Source organism: Rhipicephalus microplus, chromosome X (assembly GCF_043290135.1).
Source record: "Rhipicephalus microplus isolate Deutch F79 chromosome X, USDA_Rmic, whole genome shotgun sequence".
In the NCBI taxonomy this organism is placed as follows: Eukaryota; Metazoa; Arthropoda; class Arachnida; order Ixodida; family Ixodidae; genus Rhipicephalus; species Rhipicephalus microplus.
In genome coordinates, this window is record NC_134710.1 from 75,044,294 (window position 1) to 75,063,087 (window position 18,794).

Consider the following 18,794-nt stretch of genomic DNA (forward strand, 5'->3'; position numbering starts at 1 on the left):
CCACCTGGGGTTCTAACGTGCACCGAAATCTGAGCACCAGGCCTCAGCATTTTGGCCTCCATCGAAAATGCAGCCGCCGCAGTCAGGATTCGATCCCACGACCTGGGGGTCAGCAGCCGAGTACCTTAGTCACTAGACCACCGCGGCGGGGGCCTGGTTTACCATGTGTGCGCTTCATTTTTGTAACAATTGTTTACTAGCGAAGCCTTTTTTCTCGAAGGCCTGATGCTCTTATTTTTCATCTTTAGATTGTTAGGACCACCGCGGCGGGGGCCTGGTTTACCATGTGTGCGCTTCATTTTTGTAACAATTGTTTACTAGCGAAGCCTTTTTTCTCGAAGGCCTGATGCTCTTATTTTTCATCTTTAGATTGTTAGGATTATATAAGCATGCAAATTTTGAATAGTAGTTTGAATTCTGTTTGAATGAACCGAAAGTATGAATTAGTATCAGAGTTAATTATCGTGAGTCTACTGCATGTGCAACAACCTGGGAAACAAAGCGAGAAGCTAAACCTCACATGAGGGCTGCAATGTTATTTTGCGCAAACAAAGATTTACTGTTATTCTTTCTACCCTAATGTAATCAAGGAATGGAATGGGTATCCGAGTAATGTAGTCAATGCAGGCGATGTTAACGAATTTGTGCACTTGATATACATTTATGCAACCTACTGTAAAGATTATTGGAATTTTTATTTGCGTAATGGGAGCTTAGGTGTGCTTTTTCGTTTGGACATTAGAGTGCTTTCATGAATTGTACATTTGTATGCCTGGTTTATCGTAAGATGCATAGTTCTGTGCCTACTATGTACAGAGTGTCGTACCTCCCTGTGATGACCCTCAATGGAGGGTGAACACTATTTTTAAATAAAAATAAAAACATTGGAGGTATTTTACATTCACAAAGAATTCCTTCTGCTGCATTACTACTTTAGGGGTGTGCAAATATTCGAAATTTCTTAATACATATAGAACACTTTCTTGATGAAAAAACCGTATTAGATTGATGAAATGCATTAGAATTTTTCCTAATGTTTGGCCAAGGTGGAATATGCAGTTCAAGAGCTAAATACTTGAAAAAAAAAAATTGCGCCACCTCCCGCTAAAGTGAACTATGTGCAGATGTGAAGCAACGGGTGCTATCGCTTACACTGGCAGCGGCGTTGATGCTGGCGCTCATCGCGGCGTTAAGCAAAAGAAAACGTGAGGCGCAAAGCACAGTGATGAACCGGTGTTTACTACTGGAACATGCCAATACTACTGGAACATGCCAATCACCGCTTATGGGCAATGAGAAACAGAAGACTCCGATTGGACACAGCCACCCGCAGTCTGCTTTTAGTTGACGCGCACAGTGCGAATTTTTAATGATCAACAACGCACAGGAGAAATCTTCCACCGGCACTACCTTGTAGCTCAAGATCCAGTGCCCCCCCCCCCTCCCCACACACACACGCGCACGCGCGGTGCAACCAGTGAATGGTTGCACAGTGAAAGTAGTCTGTTTCAATCAAGAAACTGGCTAACAGATGCTGCTCCTGTCGGTGTTGCGAGGAGAAAGAGGGGAGTGTAGAGAGGAGGCACAATGGTCGAGTAAACACCGCGGGAAGGATGCCTAGAGGAGAGAGAGGAGGGAGTGCGCATGGACTAGCAGAATCTACCTGCATCAGTGTTGTGAGGCGAGAAGAGGAGTGTAGGAAAGGAGGGGGAAGGGGCACACATGCGCAATGGTAGTGCCTTCACATCTAAAATTCAAATATTCAAAGCACAAAACAATATTCAAAGCACATCATAGTTATGTTATACTTCACAGTTACTGCATATTACATTTCAGCACATAATTATGCTGTATTCCCAACAATTGGCCACATTTTACAATATTACCCAAACAATGTTTAGATGCATGGAAGAAATTGCGAAGTGCTGTCACCACACTGCATAAAGGAGTGGGTGCATTACCGAAGTATCCTCAAAGTGGTTCAGCCTTATCCCATGGAGTTTGTTTACAAAAGAGTAATGCACGCTATGGTTGCTTCTCATTTCGAACTATGCACATGCGACAAAGACTGGAAAGGGTTAAGCAGAGTGGCGAAAGTAAGAAACGTGAAATGCGGTTTGTTAACGTGGTATTCTTGGGATAGCTAGTTAAATGCACCAAAAGATAATATAGTGCTTGAAGACACAGACAAGGAAAACACACTCATCCCGTTGCACCTTTGTTTACCATAATCTCAACGCAGGGCAGTTGGACTGGACACTACTGGGGAGGCCTTTGTCTTGCAGTGGACGTAAGATAGGCTGACGATTACATAATCAATTTGCCAAGACAATTTTTCGTATTTCAAATATTGAATATTTGCACACTCTTAGTTCTTTTGTCTGCTCAAAACATCCCCCCACCCGCACCATTACCACTTGATAACTGAGCACAATTGTTTTTACACTAACAATTTCTGCGAGGAAGATTCTGACACTCAGAGAATAGCTGTGATTAGAGCCTAAATAAAACTTCACATCCTACAAATTTCTCATGAAATTGCCACAAAGAGCTACCCTTTCCAGTAAAACCACACAGATGTGTAGCAGAGTAGCACCAGTTTCTTTTCGAACTGAAGCTGCTTGATCCACTTCACTTCCATCCCTGTTGTATATATAAAAGATGATGTACAACTTCCCATACAAGAGCCTTCATATAGACTCGCAGCAAGTGCTCAAGTCTTTTGCAAGGGTACATAGGCCAATACATATACATACTGCCACCCGTAGTAGTGGGTCAAATGCATGGTCAGTGGCATAGGTTGTGATAGAAAGAAGTGCGCGTTCTGTCCTTTTCGAGAGCCAGCTCAACCGACGCGTTTTGCCAAGAGCAACTGCTGCTCTACAACCAATAGAAGTACTGACACGAAATTTTTCATGTTTTTTTTTTTTTTTTCAAATTCTAAGCCAGGCCCCCAAAATGGGAAACGTACCGTTTGGCGTGACTGCGGCCTGAAAAATTATTTACAGCATGCTTTCAAAAGCTAATTTCACTTCCTACTGTTCCACCACATTGCGACAAGGTATGAACAGCACCACCAGAGTAGTATGTGCACGCGCGAGTTTTTGTGACGTACCCTCATCCACGCATATGTTCTTTGGTCGTATGCTTCGTTTGCTGTGTGCCGCACATGTGTCAAGAGCCGCAACAGGGGGGCGTCACTTCTTAAAGGGCCCGTAAACCCCCCACATACAATATATATTTTTTCAAACATTTCACACTCGCATCGTGTGCAGAATGCTGTCGAGATCAACGATTCTGTATGTGGCAGCGCTAAGAGTTGCCAGCGCGCCACAAATTCCAAAAAAAGAAAACCCTCCTCCTTTCCGTGCCTTTTGGGCTTCCGCGTGATGCACAGTTCCCTATCTCTGATGCGCTAAGCCAAATATGCTGTAATTGGTTGAGCAAGAGCCTACGACTTCCAGTCAGTCTGCAAGCAGCTGTCCGCGCTGCTTGTATGTCGTCCGTGTGCGTGCACCTCATCTCGTGCAGAGGTTGTCTGGCATGGCATGTCCCTGCATGGGTCCATCCATTGCGTTAGCGATCCTTTGAAGATGTGCACGCAAAGGATCTTTCCAGAAATTGATGCGCGCCCTCCTACGGTGGCTGTAAAGCATTACGAGAAACCGAAGCGCTGGCGAAGCGTCGTCTGCTCGCGGAAGCGTTGGCTGACCCAGTTTCCCGCAGCGTGCGGGCGTACGAATGCATCGTTGCGGGAGTGTCGCACGTCATAACCCTGCTTCAATCTGCACTCACAGAAGAGGCACCACCCAGAGCAACATATGCAGCCAGGAAACACTAGCATCCTTGACTTGTTATTGACTTGGGAAATTGGTCACATACCCGCGAAAAGGCCCATTTAATTAGAAAATTTTCTCTGCTTTCGCAGCGAGTCCCCTGTGCTTCATTTATCGTATTTCCGCTATCGGAAGCTTTTGTCATTTGTTTTATTGTCAGTATGACCGTACAGTTTCATTATTAGTATTTTATGTCGGGGACTGTCACTCGTGATCTGCTTCAGTGCAAGACCATGCACTTCAGGAATGACGTCAAAATTCCACCCTCATAAATGAGTTCGCGCCCCACTATGCTGTGTATGTTTGAATACTAATTGGCTGTTTCAAATGCTGCGTGTGAGAAAGTTTGCACTTGGGATGCTGAGAGTAGTAAAAACCAGCTAACAGCACGTCCATAAAGCGGATACTTCGCATGCAGTATTTGCTTTCAAAGAGCGTAAAACCTGCTGTCTCTGCGTAGTTCCTGTTTCCACGATTGTGAGTTGGAAAAATTTTGGACCTGACTGCGCAAAAGGTCATGACAAGTTAACAATTGGAAGAAATATACAACGGAATGATCGTCAGTGTGCATAATTCACACAATATTTTATTTTACTGTTTCAGCTCCCGTGATCTCTTGTTTCATTACAGTTTATGACTATGCTAATTTACTAATTTGTCATTTATAGATCTGCCTCTCCAAACTGCCCAAAACATCTGAATACTCCAAACTGCCCAAAACATCTGAATAACTCACCTCAGGCGTATTCAAAAGGAAAAATTGCGCAGCAAGAACATTCTTACGGTGCTAATAAGCACTCACTGTCTGGGCACAGATGGTTTAGGCCAGAAAGATTTGCTGCGGAAGGCTGGTAATAGTCAGAATGACTTTACCGTATATACGCGCATAATGATCGCACTCGCGTAATGATCACACCTCTAAATTTTGTCGTCATAATGCGATTTTTTTCTCCCGCGTAATGATTTCACCCCGAACTTGCGTATCGATATGTCGGGTTCCAGGTCTAGCCGATGATCATCGCCTTTATTATCTGTCGAATGAAACTCGCCAACTGCACGCACCAAACTTATTCGTAATTTTTGCTCACCGTTGCCGGAAACGTGCCATTTAGGATTGCAGTAAGGGCAAATGCCACAGTTTTCACTGAATGCCCGCCATGTGTTTTTATGTCTGTGGCAGCTGAACGTGCCTATCATTGTTTCTGTGATCTGAAAGTGGGCATCACTACGCTAATGCCGTAAATTTACCGATTTAAATGAAAGCATTCCTTATTTAGACGGAAGAAACTGTTTTGACGTGCATGACGTACTCACAACCTCCATAACTGACGAAAAGAAGAAAAAAAAATGTGGTCGCTTTGCTCCATCAGCCGCCATGTTTGTTTTGACTGCCTTGTCAATGTCAGGGAACTTGCCAGATTTGGGTGCGCGGAAAGCCCGTTGCGTGCTGTTAGTAGTCATGAGCTTGTCGCGCTGTTTTTTCCAATATCGTATCCGGATTTCGTTGACGCCGAAATGTCTGCTGGCAGCGCGGTTGCCGTGCTCTAGCGCGTAGTCAAGCGCCTTCAGCTTGAACGCGGCAGTAAAGCTCGCATACCGCCCCATGGCGAAACGGCGCTTCAACAGACAATCACAAAGCACAAAAAAAAAAAAAAGTGGTCTCAGGAAAAAAAATCATCGCTGTGGGATGAACACAGGTCGACCAACAGAATGGTAAACTTTGGCACAGTTGGTGCATGCTAAACTCTAATATGCACAGGAATTCAAAATCGTAGAAAGATTATGCAACTGGCTTCACTGACGCAACACCACCACTGACAATTATAAAGGCCACTGGCAATTAAGAGCTTTGTGAAACAAATGAAAATGTACACCTACTTTCATATCTGTTCATTTAATTTCGCATGTTTTCTGACGAAGCAAATTTTAGATATCTATATTTTTCGTGACCAGTTTTACAACAGTTGTAAATAGGTTCCCTTATGTAACCAGGCTTACCTGTCAGTGCCGTTCCAGCAGCACTCAAACTTGTCGAAAATGCAATCGTTCTCGTAGAGGCTGCAAAGCTTGGTGCGCAGATACTCGTGCACATTGTAGCACTCCACTGGCTTATTGTCCATGTTTAAGTCCCACACTTTAACAGTTAAATAGTCCCTGGAGATCATGTAGCGGCCGTTGTTGCTGAATTTCACGTCCGAGATACTGGAGATGATCTCGGAGAAGAAGCTGCGGTTGGTTGGGTCCTCTGGTTCTTCAAACACTGTCAAATGCAAAGACTTGTGTCACTCTCTCTCCCTCTACACAGAAAACCGATCAACTTACATTTGGCATGTTGGTCACAAAGTGCTGCTGCCCTCATGTCACAAAGCCGAATGGTGCCTTTGCTGCTACTATAAACAAACATATGACACTGAGTTGGATGGAATTCTGCTGCAGTTATTACTTCTGTTAGCTCCTCCATATTTGTCGGTTTGATGTCGACAATATCTGAAGGGCAATAGTCAAGGAAAGTTTAAGACCCTGGTACATTGATGATGAATGCATGAAAACATACAGGAAAGCCAATTCAGGTACGTAAACATGCCAGCCATAAGAGTCAGCACAGCTGGACAGAAGGTCTGGACTGCAACGGCTTTTTTAAGTAAACATGTGATGTGCACCCCCCCCCAGGACTACTACTAGCATTCCTTAAAGGGGCCCTGAAACACTTATTCAAGTGACCATGAAATGAATTCACTAAAACAGCTTACGTCCTCAAGAATTCAGCGCCCCAAAATTTTGCAGAGTTACAAAGATTTGTTTCACACTGCAATAGCATTCTCTCTTCTCTCGTCCTGACAAAAGCGCTGGAAGCTAAGCTGGGAGGGATGGCAGAGGCACAGAAAATACCTCACGCGTGCCCATGACCTTGAGAACTTTTTTCTTATTTTTCTTCGAATACATGGCTTTTTCAGTGTGATCACGTGCGCACACGTGGACAAGTTGCAGCCTCCAATGGCGATCTCAGACTACCGAGCGCACCATGTTCAAATCAGCCAATGGCTGATAGACTGCCTTCTACGAGGGACTTTTGAGCACCTCCCGTCATTTGTTGAGAGCAGAGAAAGCAATTTTCAGCTGACTGATAGTTTATTGTGCATTCTAGGCCGTATGCTGCCTTATATTATTTGGCTCGCGTGTTCTCGGGAACCTCTACTACCTATCAGCAGCATATTCTGACCATGCTCAAGCAGTGTTGCAGGTACTCCTTTAACACTTTGCGGTCCTGTTGTCGGACAGCAGCGCCCAATAACACCACATAGTCGTAGCAATCCCCTGTTGAGCAACAACCGACAAGGGTGCTTTTAGTTTAAATATCACGGTTTTCTCCCTGCGAGTCGCGTGCATTTTTGTATATATAAAATGCCATTTCTTGAATAATAAATGGGCTTTTTTGAGGTTTACTTTTTTTACACTAAGATGCAGCATGTACGTTCAGCAAGGCTACTGGAGCCTATAGCGTACCCACTCATGCACAAGTCGCTAAAAAGCTTCGCCACATATACACCGTGCGTGTTTTACGGTGGTGCTTTGAGCGAAAGTGTTGATAACTTTACTGAAGATAAGAATTACTAGTCTCCAGAGAGTGATTCTACAGAAGCGTGCTACAATGACGATGACAACAGAGGTGGAGACGGCACCTTTGTGTGACCTGTTGGCTTCTGTGTGCGATTTTGTGCTGAAGACTGGAAAATGTATGCGAATAATTCACTGCCCGATTTCAGTTATTTTCCCTTCACTGTCATGAACACAGGATCACAAGTAAGCGCTTCTAATCAAAACTGTGAACAAGATTACTTTCAGGCATTTTTAACAGACAAGCTGATAGACAATATTGTGTGCAAAACAACTGCTATGCACACGAAACAAAAAACCTGGCCTGCACTAACGCCAATGCTTTGAGCGGTATCGTACTAAGCTGATAGACAATATTGTGTGCAAAACAACCGCTATGCACACGAAACAAAAAATCTGGCCTGCACCGACGCCAATGCTTTGAGCGGTATCATACTCTGCCCAAATATCACTGAAGGAGTTGCCTGCAGAATGCAGAAGCAAAAATAATTATCGTGCGAGTTTTTCTCCTAGAGTGTTTTTTCTTCATGGCCCCAGAAACTGGCTAAATAGTTTTGAACTGGTACAGCCGGAAAGTTTCAGACCGCAAAGGATTAAAGCAGCGCAGCATGCACTGGTGAAACTTATCATTGTTCACACGTGTATACAGTGCAGGCTGTATGTACGAGGTTACCCAATACCTTCAGTGACCTTCACAAGTATGCAGGACAGAGCAACAAGGATACTGAAACTTTGGTCGGTTATTTCCAGATGCCAGAGGTTTATGCGAAGGTCATCTGCAGAGAGGTACGTTTCTTGGTCACTGTTGACTGAGATGGAGTTGATGTGGTAGGTATGTGCATTGGCAAAGATCCGCCGCGGTGTTGCCTCAACCAAAAGATCCATGGGCTGTATCGTAGGCACCCGCAACGCCGTCATACCACCCACTTCTGTTCGCGAGCTGTATCCATCTATGCGTTTGTCCCGTTCAGACACTTTCCACAACTTGATCGTTTTGTCATTAGTTGAAAGGAGAAAGTGGGCTTGATTCTTGCGGCGTAGCCACCGGATTTTGTTGATCTTCTCCTCAATCTCAAGACTCTTGAGGTAGTCGAACTCTGGCTCGTGGCTTTGAAATGTACTGTACACATTGTATTCCCCTCTCCTAGGCTGGCTTTGCCGCGACTGAAACGAAAAAAAAACAGTCATGCTTCACTCAACATTTGAATCAGGTCGAACATGTAACAATTGTCAAGCTACAGCCACTTGGTGCAGTACCCCCAATGCATAAGCACAAAAATGCATAAACACTCCCCCAAAACAAGCAGCTCTTCAGCAGGACCGCGATGTTCTAAAAACTAGAAGTGTCCCGCCTTAATACACCTGGTCACCTTACACATAGATCACTCAAGACTCTGGATACACTGGTTATGCTGTTCCTGTCATGCAGCACCAACACATCAACATGGAAGAAACATTATTTTATGGTATAATATATACGCGACATGCCACGATATACATAAATGCCCACTAATGTCAAGCATCGTGCGTCCCTTACCACTTTTCTTAAAAGCATGGATTAAGAGAAATGGAAATTGTGGGGTCTCGGAGTGGCGAGCGCCACGCCACGCTCTTGGAGTGAAAGGACGCAACAGACGCGGTTTGGTACAAACCAAAGAACAATACACATTTATTTAACTACTTTTGAACGAAGATATCGTCTGCCAAATCGATACATCAATCATTATCAATACACTAGGACATCCGTACACAATATTACCATACACTCCAAAACATGACAAACACACAAAACATGACGAACACAATAACACACCCAAGGCGGCGGCGCCAACGCTTGACCTACCACGAGGGCCCCCATGACGAACACAATAACACACCCAAGGCGGCGGCGCCAACGCTTGACCTACCACGAGGGCCCCCATGACGAACACAATAACACACCCAAGGCGGCGGCGCCAACGCTTGACCTACCACGAGGGCCCCCGACGCGCAGCCTGCGGTGCCAAGCACCGGGGACCCACGCTAGAGACAACCGTTCGCGGCAACCGCCACACGCCAAAGGGACTCGCTCACCTCTCGCCCGCCACCAAGGCTTGTTTTCTGCCAGGGGTCACCGCCGGTGCTACCACTCTACCAACCATGATGATGATGGCGCTCAACGCGAACACAATGCTATCTATCGCCCGGTGGTTGTAACCCGAAACGCAGCTTTTGGGCGAGACACGTGCACCACGCGGCGCAAACAACTTTACAGGGGGTGTCAGCATCCCTACATTTTTTCAACCTTAATTCAAACCATATTCTGAAAACAAAGAAGTCAGCGAGACAAGCTCTAACAAAAAAAAAAAGACCACATTTTCTTCATAATGTTGGTGCACCACCGCCAGTTAACACTGCTGCACTGTCCGGCTCGACTTCATCTCAGTACCGGTCCCGCAACAGCAACATTGGCGTAGGCGCAATGATTCGTCACTCGTGCCGACACGTCTTCCTGTTGCAACCAGCACTCACGAGGTCGCCAGACAGCAGGCAGTTGCGCAGGTCCCAGGCATCTCCATTGCCCGATCTCACGACCGCATTCCGCCGTGGCGCTGACGATGTGCAGCAGCCATGGATTACAACACTCCCGCTGCTACATTCCAAAACACTCGACAGAATCAATGGAGCAGGGCCTAGGGAAGGGAGCTTCGGGCCTTTCCCCTGTGTGGTACGATGGTCAGTACTGCTAGCTAATACATTGGCGGCGGCCGAGATGCCCAGCTCAAAAATAAAAACAAAAATCACTTTTCTAACTCTTGCATCTCAAGATGAAAAAAAGCGAGGGAAGCAGAGTGCGACACCTCCACGCCACGATCTTCCTGGTTGTGCACATGCGACAGGCGGCTGCACAGAGCCTTAGGCCTAATGAGTCGCTTGGCAACAACTGGCATCCACCCAGCACCCAGCCTAAGCACAAAAGAGGCAGCCGCGAGGAGACATCCACTCTGTGAGGAGGCCCTATTGCTCGCCGCACACAGCAGCTTACCGAGTAATCGGCGTCCACCGCCCGAACGGTGTTACGACGCCCCGGCGTCAAGCCGCAATACCAGACAGCAACGAAGCCCGGCTCCCTGAGCCCAAAAGAGATAGAAGAAGCTATTTACAGAAAATCAGACCACCCACGAGGCTTCCGTACTCACTCGCTTCGGGCCTGACCTACAAACCACGTGCTCTAAGCCTTGCTCACCCCAGGATGCAGACCGCATGGCTCTCGTCCTAATCCGAGACCCCACAAAATCCACTACAAAATAAAGCACGAAAACGAAAAGAGAAGAAACGAGAAGGGGACATGGGCATTTCATTGTCACTTCCTTGTCTCCCCCCCCCCCCCCCCCATCTCTCCTTCAAAACGTTCTCTGTAACGTGGGTAAACGGCGGGCCCTGGCCTGTGCTCTTCATATGCTGCTGCGACAACTTTATGACAATTGAACACACAACGTACAATTGTTGTAGCAGGAGGATACACACACCCAGGAGAATATTTGTCTGATGTTAAAGGCTATGACCCACCTGTGACCCATGACGCACTCAATAAATATGTTTTTGTGCTAAGTGCAGCGTGACCAAATGGTGACCCTCACACGAGAGCTCTCCATCTTGTGCTACTGTCTGAAGGCCGAAATTACAACTAATATACATTGTCCATTGTAGTGTATATTGTCCATTGCATGATTGTTTCTAAAGAACAGAGTGGTGACACATTCCTACATTGTGTTGCTCACAAACCTTTCCCGCGTTTTTTTTTTTAAATATGCCACGTTGGGAGTAAGCGTAGAAGTTTTCCCTGTTGGCTTCACAAATTTTCAGAGCACCTAAGTTATGGAGGTTTGTGCCTTTTACTGGCACAAAAGCGCAGCGCCAATAAGAAAAAAAAAAAAAAAAACTCATCACAGGATTTGACTTTTTTTTTTGGCAAGCACTCTGTATTTAAACATATATTTGCATTAAAAAAAGCTACAAAACAGCTTTGGCGGATAACAGCTTTGTACCTCCCAAATAAAGGCACCAAACGCCCAATGAAAAGGTGGCAGAGCCTTGTCGGTTAATATTACGACTAAATTTCAACGTTTACCTACCCAATAAATATTTCTGTCACAGAAACTAACTTCGCGTGTTTTCTTGTGGCAAGCACTTTGTATATAAACATAGATTCACGCAAAGATGATAAAAAACAGCTTTGCATATTTAAAAAAAACGAGCCTAACGAGCCTGCAAAAGTGGCAGCTCCATCTCGAATCTCGAAGCAAAAGATAGAGGCATAGCCGTGTGTCCCACCACTGGGTCACTCCGCACCTGAATCTAGACCAAAAAGCATGCTGCAGTGAACGTGGCGAGAAAATTTTACAATTTTCTCATTTTCTATAATCAACTCTTCCGATTATACAAAGTTCGAAATACGAGCTTGCTTGTAAACATATCGCAACAAAGCAAACGATCACACATATTACAAGACATTTTAATGATGCCCCAACAATTATGCAGAATCGTGTGGACGAACAGATATTATCCAAGGTTCCTTAATAGTTCCACATATTCCTTGAGCAAGTTTCTTTGTGCCAAAATGATGCAAGCACGACTGAAATTACGCCATTAAAACAATCGCACAGCAGAAATACAGCAGAGCATTTACTAGCAAAGTTAGCAGCACTGAAACTTGCTACGCTTGCAACTTTTTTTTTTTTTGAAAACTGAAAACACACAGCTTCTTCAAAAAGTAACAATCATGGTGCGCATGTTTTGCAATCCTCATGAAGGTGCTCATAAATTCGTAGCAAGGCTTCTAACACAGGTGTCGGCAAGTCGGTTCTCCATTTTTATTGCAGGCTCCGCATGTTAACAGCACCAAGAATCTGGACAGTTATAATGACATTACAAAAAAATTACCACTTTCTGGAGTGTGAAAACTTGCAGAGATAGAAAAATGCTTACAGAAACCAAATATGTCAATTTAAAGAAAAGAATTTTTTTGTCCCTTTTTGGTAAAGGGTTCCAAAGACCAGTCTGCCCCTTAAAGATAGATCTGAAGCTGGCAGGTTTTCTTCAATATTTAGCCCCTTTGCACAATTCCACTTGGCGATATTGAGGGAGAATAGACAGGGAGAAGAGCGACGTCTGAGCTCGTCGTCATGGACCTCAATTCACAACGCAAGCCTGACTTATTACTATGCGCAGAATTGGGGGTGGACGTGGGGAACGCCGTAAGGAAGCCGCATATCATTCAGGCATAACTTGCCTCCGCAGTAAACGAAAGCGAGCTTCAGGAATCATAGAAAATAAAGAGCACGAGGCAATTGGTGACAAGAGGGTTGCTGATGACGAAAAAAGGCGGGCGGCAGAAATAGAAAGACTACTGCTTCAGGTTGAATTAAAGCAGCATCACCTTCAGGCAGTGCTTGCAAAACGCGCGAATGTTCAGTGTGCAGATAGAGCAACGGCTCGTAATGAAGCGGGTGCCACAAACGCTGAACGCGCAGCTAAGGTGGCTTACGAGTTAGGCGTCCGGTGCCACTCAAAGAAAGCACGCGTTTGCCCCAAGCGAAAGCCTGAACATGAACTGGCTCACCACAAGGAAGAGAATGCAGATGCACTCATCAAGACACCGAGTGTACAGTCGGAGGTACTATCGTCGGGATATGCTGATCACGATGGGCAGGTTGTCCGAAAAGAAATGGACAGTTCTATCGAGTTCAACGATGAACGGGGAAAAAGTGACATGAGAGGTAATAAATTCCCTGTGCACAGCTCATTTGGCGGAAGGAAAGCCGATGTACTGTAGTTTCGTTGGTTTCAGGGTTCACTTCTCCAATGATGTATCAGGCAGACAGAGTCTAAGGAAGGAGTCCCCGTGCAGGAAAGGATAGATTGGACACTCTTGTCTCCTTGCGCAAGGAGACTGATTCTGAGGCATACATTCTATCTTTTCTGTATTGTGGATAAAAATTTCGTGAAGCATTCGGGTGTTTTAAGTAGGATTTTCAGACGCACAACTAAAAGAACACGCTTTAAAGAGGCTTACTGTGAGCGGTCTGTTGAACATGTGAAGTGTTTCCACCGTCTGGTTTGGGACGCGATTACTTGAGCGGGCAGAAAATTCTTCTCGCCTACCAACTTGATTGTTGTAAAATGAGCCTGGCAGGTCTTCACTCTTTCGCAACTGCGCCATAGGGCATCGATCCCATGGTATCGACGTTTTGAATGCGCCGCCAAAAATTTGTTTCAGTGGCTACGGACGTGTGGCGCCTTCTGATGTGTTCAAAAATAACTATAGTTTGGGTTTCGATTTCGTTTTCTGTTTTTACCGCAAGGAGGCACTGAGAAAATATTAGTTAAGTCGGGGTGACGGCGTAGTTTGGCAATCATGGCTGCGGCGCCTGTGCGCGCTCCTTGATGCCAAAAGGCAAGACCGAGCTCTTCGGCCGCTTCAAAGTCCGATTCTTTTGACGACAGCAGCAGCGAGGAGTCTAGTGATAATTTTCGATCATTGGACTTCAGTTCAGACAGTGACATTTCATTACAGCAGCCGGGGACATCAGCCACTGTGCACACTTAAGTTTTGTTTTAGCACTCACAATGTATAAATGCAGTGTGCGGTCTTTATAACTGACGACAGTTGTTTATTTCGTTTCCTTAGTGTCTCCGCAACATACGGTGGAGATGTTTTGCCCAATGCTCCAATACGTGTGAAGTTTGAGCCCAAGCGACAGCCCGGGGTCCATATTGACGCTACACGGCGGAGTGGCACCCGGCAGTTCGCAAGAGCGCTGGATTTTTTTATGATGTTTTTTACAGCTGAAGTAATCAGGATGTTGTGTGACAACACAAATAAGCACGCCTAGATGAACATTCTTGACAAGCCCACCTATGCTCGTCGTGACGGCTCGTGGGAAGAAGTGACTCCGCTAAAGATGATGCGTTTCATTGCGATCATCATCTACATGGGAATTTGTTAAAGTACCACGATTGCAGTTATACTGTATTTTATATATGCAATGGAAAGACCGGCGTGCCGTGAACCTGATGAGTACCATTCATACAGCCAACCAGTTTGTCCCAGCCACACGAAGGCAGAAGACAGGTGACAGATGGACTTTGATTACCATCAAGAGGCCTCTGCTTGTCCAAGACTACAATGCTGGCATGCTGGGTGTGGATAAATCGGACCAAATAATTGGAACCTACAATGTCTTGAGGAAATGCGTGCGCTGGTGGAAAACCCCATTTTTTCATTGCGTGGACATAGCGTGTGTCAACAGATTCATCCTCTAACAAGGCCATCGAAAACAAAACCCAGGAGTCCCAGAGCTAGCCCAAAATGCCCGATTCGACCAGCTTGCTTTTAGAGAGCAGCTCATTCAGCAGATCTTGGATTATAATGACATCGATCAAGACCGTGCCCCATATCCAAGTCTAGAGCCGATTCGCCACCAACCCCAGAAAATGGAGAAGTTGAAAAACTGCAAGCTGTGTTATCGAAAGAAGAAAGTAGAGCAGAAAACATAAGTGCAGCACATGCGAAGTGCCCCTATGCTTCACGTCCTCCCGCAAATGCTTCTTTGAGTGGCACAGCAGTCACCACCGCTAGCTTGAAGGGCCATGACAAATAGAGTTTATTACATACAGAAATGAAACTTTCCAGAATGTGAGCTGACATCATGTGTAACGTTTTGTATATTCCAGAATTTTAAATTTAATTTTGCAGCTTTGTTCAGCTGCATGTGTATGTTTTGTTTAGTTCGGTTTCACGTGTTTTTTCCTTTGTTAATAAATAAGATAACAAACGGTTTCCTACCTATCAGCCTGTAGTTATTTTTGTTCGAAAGCTTGATTAAAAGTGTACAATTTGGTATATCACAATACAAAATGCAATAAAAATTACCCAAGAAAAAAATGTGATCGAGGAAGTAAAAAATCGGGCCTTTTTCCACGGTTGCTAAAGAGTTGAGGGGAATCGTCTGGCAGTCGCGGGCTTCGCTGTGATGGCGCATTCGCAGAAGGCGAGCCCAGAGGCCGGAATGAAGTCCACGACGCGGAGCCGGGGCCGACGCTACGAGCTATCAGCTGTTCCGGGCATCTCCAAGAGCGGACACTTCTGGCTGTAGAATAGTGACCTCTGGACAGTGGCTGCAGACCCTTGTCCATCAGGTCATCGCCATCCTGGCGGAGATGCTGTTATGAACTCGCGACACGCTGGGCAGTGCTCTCTCACCACTCTCTCTGGTGTTACTCCAAGAGACACTGACGCATCCTTCATGGACACAGAGGCATCTGTCAGAAACACTCGACGCATCCCTCAGAAATGCTGCGCATTCAACAGAGGGTGGTGCACTCCTCTTCAAGCGTCTCAGCGCCTATAAAAGGTCCGCGCATCTGGCGCCGAGGGCTTCCTTGTCCACGTTTCGTACATACATTGTAAATAGAAACGTTTTGCTTTGTTTCCTTCTGGCTGCCTTTTGCCTTGGCCCTGCCTGGATGCTCCCTGCCTGGCGTTGGCCCTCGCGACACGCTACCCAAGAAGACCGGCGAGGCCTCCCTCTTCATAACAACCACAGGACATCAAATAACTTCATTTTCTTATACTGACAACAACGCAACAAGGGACGATTTTCTTGCCATCATTTGGTACAGTCTCACATTCAACCAAAAACACAGTGCAAGTATAGCTGTACTATGGAACCAAAGAAAATAAAAGGGGGGGGGGGGGGGGCAAAGCCAATGCAAGCATTTTTGTATTGCAACCCCAATAGAAAAAGTGCTGCATGAAACACTAATGTTTGCATTCTTTATTTCTACAATTGTTACTGCAACAAGTTTTTCTTGAAAGAACAATTTCAAGCAATTATTGGCAGCATGAGTATTCATAGTAGCCCCTACCTACCTTTTGCTAATTTATTTATACACGAATTGTGAAAATTGTGTTAGAATAAATGTAAGTTATCCTGCTGCTCAGGCCTATCGGATGAAATTTCTGTACACCTGTACCCCAAGATGTCAACCAAAAAATATTGGGGAACTGTAGAACTAAATGCATAAGGGTAAATGAGCTAGCAATTAACTAATGCAATACAATAAAACATTTCTTTAAAACAGCAGCAAAACTAGAGAGTTCAGAGTCTTCTCTGAAATCTGACCTAGACAAACATACAGCATGAAAAACGAGGAAACCAGCAACGCGACAGATCCATATGTCACTGTGAACAAAGAAGCACACAAGCAGCTACTAGAACATCTATAGGGAGCTTGCATGAAGGGTGACGACGCTATGCACTCTGGGTAGGCAGCCATTTTTTTTTGTAAGAGGCGGTAGGGGGAGTGCAGCAGAGCAGTCGTATTTGCGAGCGTTGGCGTAGCTTGCAGGCGTGATCGAGTGCGAGCGCGACGCAAATTTGACTCCAAGAAGTGTCGTGCACAATGTCAGCCTAAACGGAAGACTACACCGTAACGCTGTGCCAGAAATACCTCGAGCGGTACGGAGAAGAGACGAGAGTTTGCTCTGAGTGAACCCATTCTCGCTTCGTGCGGACTGTGTAAGTGACGTACACTTGCAGCCGCGTGTTGACAACTCCAATATTCACGAATTTCTTGTTTTGAGGACGAGTTTGATTACCCGGGAGCTGTTGAAGTCGAGAAAGGCAATTAAGGGCCACAACTTTGTAACGAGTGGCTGATTGTGGAAGCTGTAAGTGAAAAAATTGGCCGCCGATACCGTAATCGTCGCGACTCAAGTAAGAGGTGTTAAATTACTTGATTTTGCCGTAGATGCTAATGTTTTTCTGTTCAGGTTAAACTCGGCGTGTTGCCAAGCTCCCCGTCGATGTCTTGTTCATGGGCAAGAGTGATGGCGAGGTCCTTTCCACACACTGCACATGCATGGCCGGGAACAGCGAAGCCTGCTCGCATCCCACTGTGCTGTTATTCTACGTGGAGTACGACGCACCTGCACGAGAAGAGCGCTCCTCCATTTAACACGTCTTACTTGAATGACGACGACGACTGTGCCGGCGGCGACTTTCTTCACTCACGGCTCCCGCACCCAACCACTCTTGACAAATTTGTGACCCTTAAGGACTTTTCTGGGCTTCATCTGCTCCAGAGTTTTCAAACTCGTCCTTGGAACGAAAAATTCATGAATATCAGAGCTGTCGACGTGCGACCGCAAGTGCACGTCGCTTACACAGTCGCCCGCACAAAGCGTGAATGGGTCCACTCGAAGCAAATCCTCGTCTATGCTTCGTACCGCTCGAGGTCTTTTTGGCACAGCGGTGCGGTGTAGTCTTCCGGTGAGGCTGACATCGTGCACAACACTTCTTGGAGTCAAATTTGCGTCGCGCTCGCACTCGATCACGCCTGCAAGCAACGCCAACACTCGCAAACACGACTGCTCTGCTGCACTCCCCCTACCGCCTCTGACAAAAAATGGCTGCCTAGAGTCCATAGCGTCGCCGCCGTTCATGCAAGCTCCCTATAACTGACAAGGAAATGTGAAGCTCGAGATCTGGCACAATTTGGCAGCAGGCTGCTACAACCTCTTTAAACTCACCCCCAATGAGACATGCCCTTAACCATGCCAAACACAGAAAGCAAAAGCACAGGGAAGCAAGAAGGCAAAGAAATTGCAATAATAGCAAAAGTTGGGTTAGTTGGTGGTGCATGCTTGGGATGTAAAAACAGCGCAAAAAATATAGACAAGGACAGAGGAAGCGACGACACCGCGCTGAACTTGCAACGAAACTTTATTGGAAGACACACGCACATATATCATGCAGTCAACCCGGTCTCGTGGCAAAGCAAAGGCGTCTGCGCAGCATAGCAAACAAGGTACGAAACGTGTCTAATGATATCATAGTGAACAGCAACACGTGTGTAACAATCGTGAAAAAGCAAAAAAACACACCTTCATACTCTCCAAAAACATACGCAACAGTCCGTAACAAACTAATAATCACTTTAAGACGGCAGTGCTGAACACAGATACCGAACCTCCATTCGGAACCTCCAGGTTCGGTACCTGGGTTCAGCGCTGCCGTGTTTAAGTGATTATTAGTTTGTTACTGACTGTTGTGTATGTTTTTAGCAAGTATAAAGGTGTGTCTTTTGCTTTTTCACGATTGTTACACACGTGTTACTGTTCACTAAGATTAGGCATGTTTTGTACCTTGTTTGCTATGCTGCACAGACGCCTTCGGTTTGCCATGAGACCTGGTCGACTGCATGATATATGTGTGTGCGTGTCTTCCAATAAAGTTTAGTTGCGATTTCAGCGCGGTGTCTTTTCCTCTGTCTCTGTCTATATGTTTTGCGCTGTTT

At 45.7% G+C, this 18,794-nt stretch overlaps 1 protein-coding gene across 8 annotated transcripts in view; it reads right to left on the bottom strand.

The window, feature by feature from the left end:
• The window catches only part of tws (protein phosphatase 2 regulatory subunit tws), a 61,162-nt gene that overhangs the window by 18,986 nt on the left and 23,382 nt on the right, over positions 1-18,794 (bottom strand). For all 8 annotated transcript variants that reach the window (XM_037427010.2, XM_037427013.2, XM_037427012.2 and 5 more), the window contains exons 4-6: positions 8,177-8,615; positions 6,159-6,323; positions 5,835-6,096 (exon numbers count right to left, since the gene is read on the bottom strand). In XM_037427010.2, the coding sequence (XP_037282907.2) occupies positions 5,835-6,096; positions 6,159-6,323; positions 8,177-8,615 (866 nt within the window). The remainder of the gene's footprint in view (positions 1-5,834; positions 6,097-6,158; positions 6,324-8,176; positions 8,616-18,794) is intronic.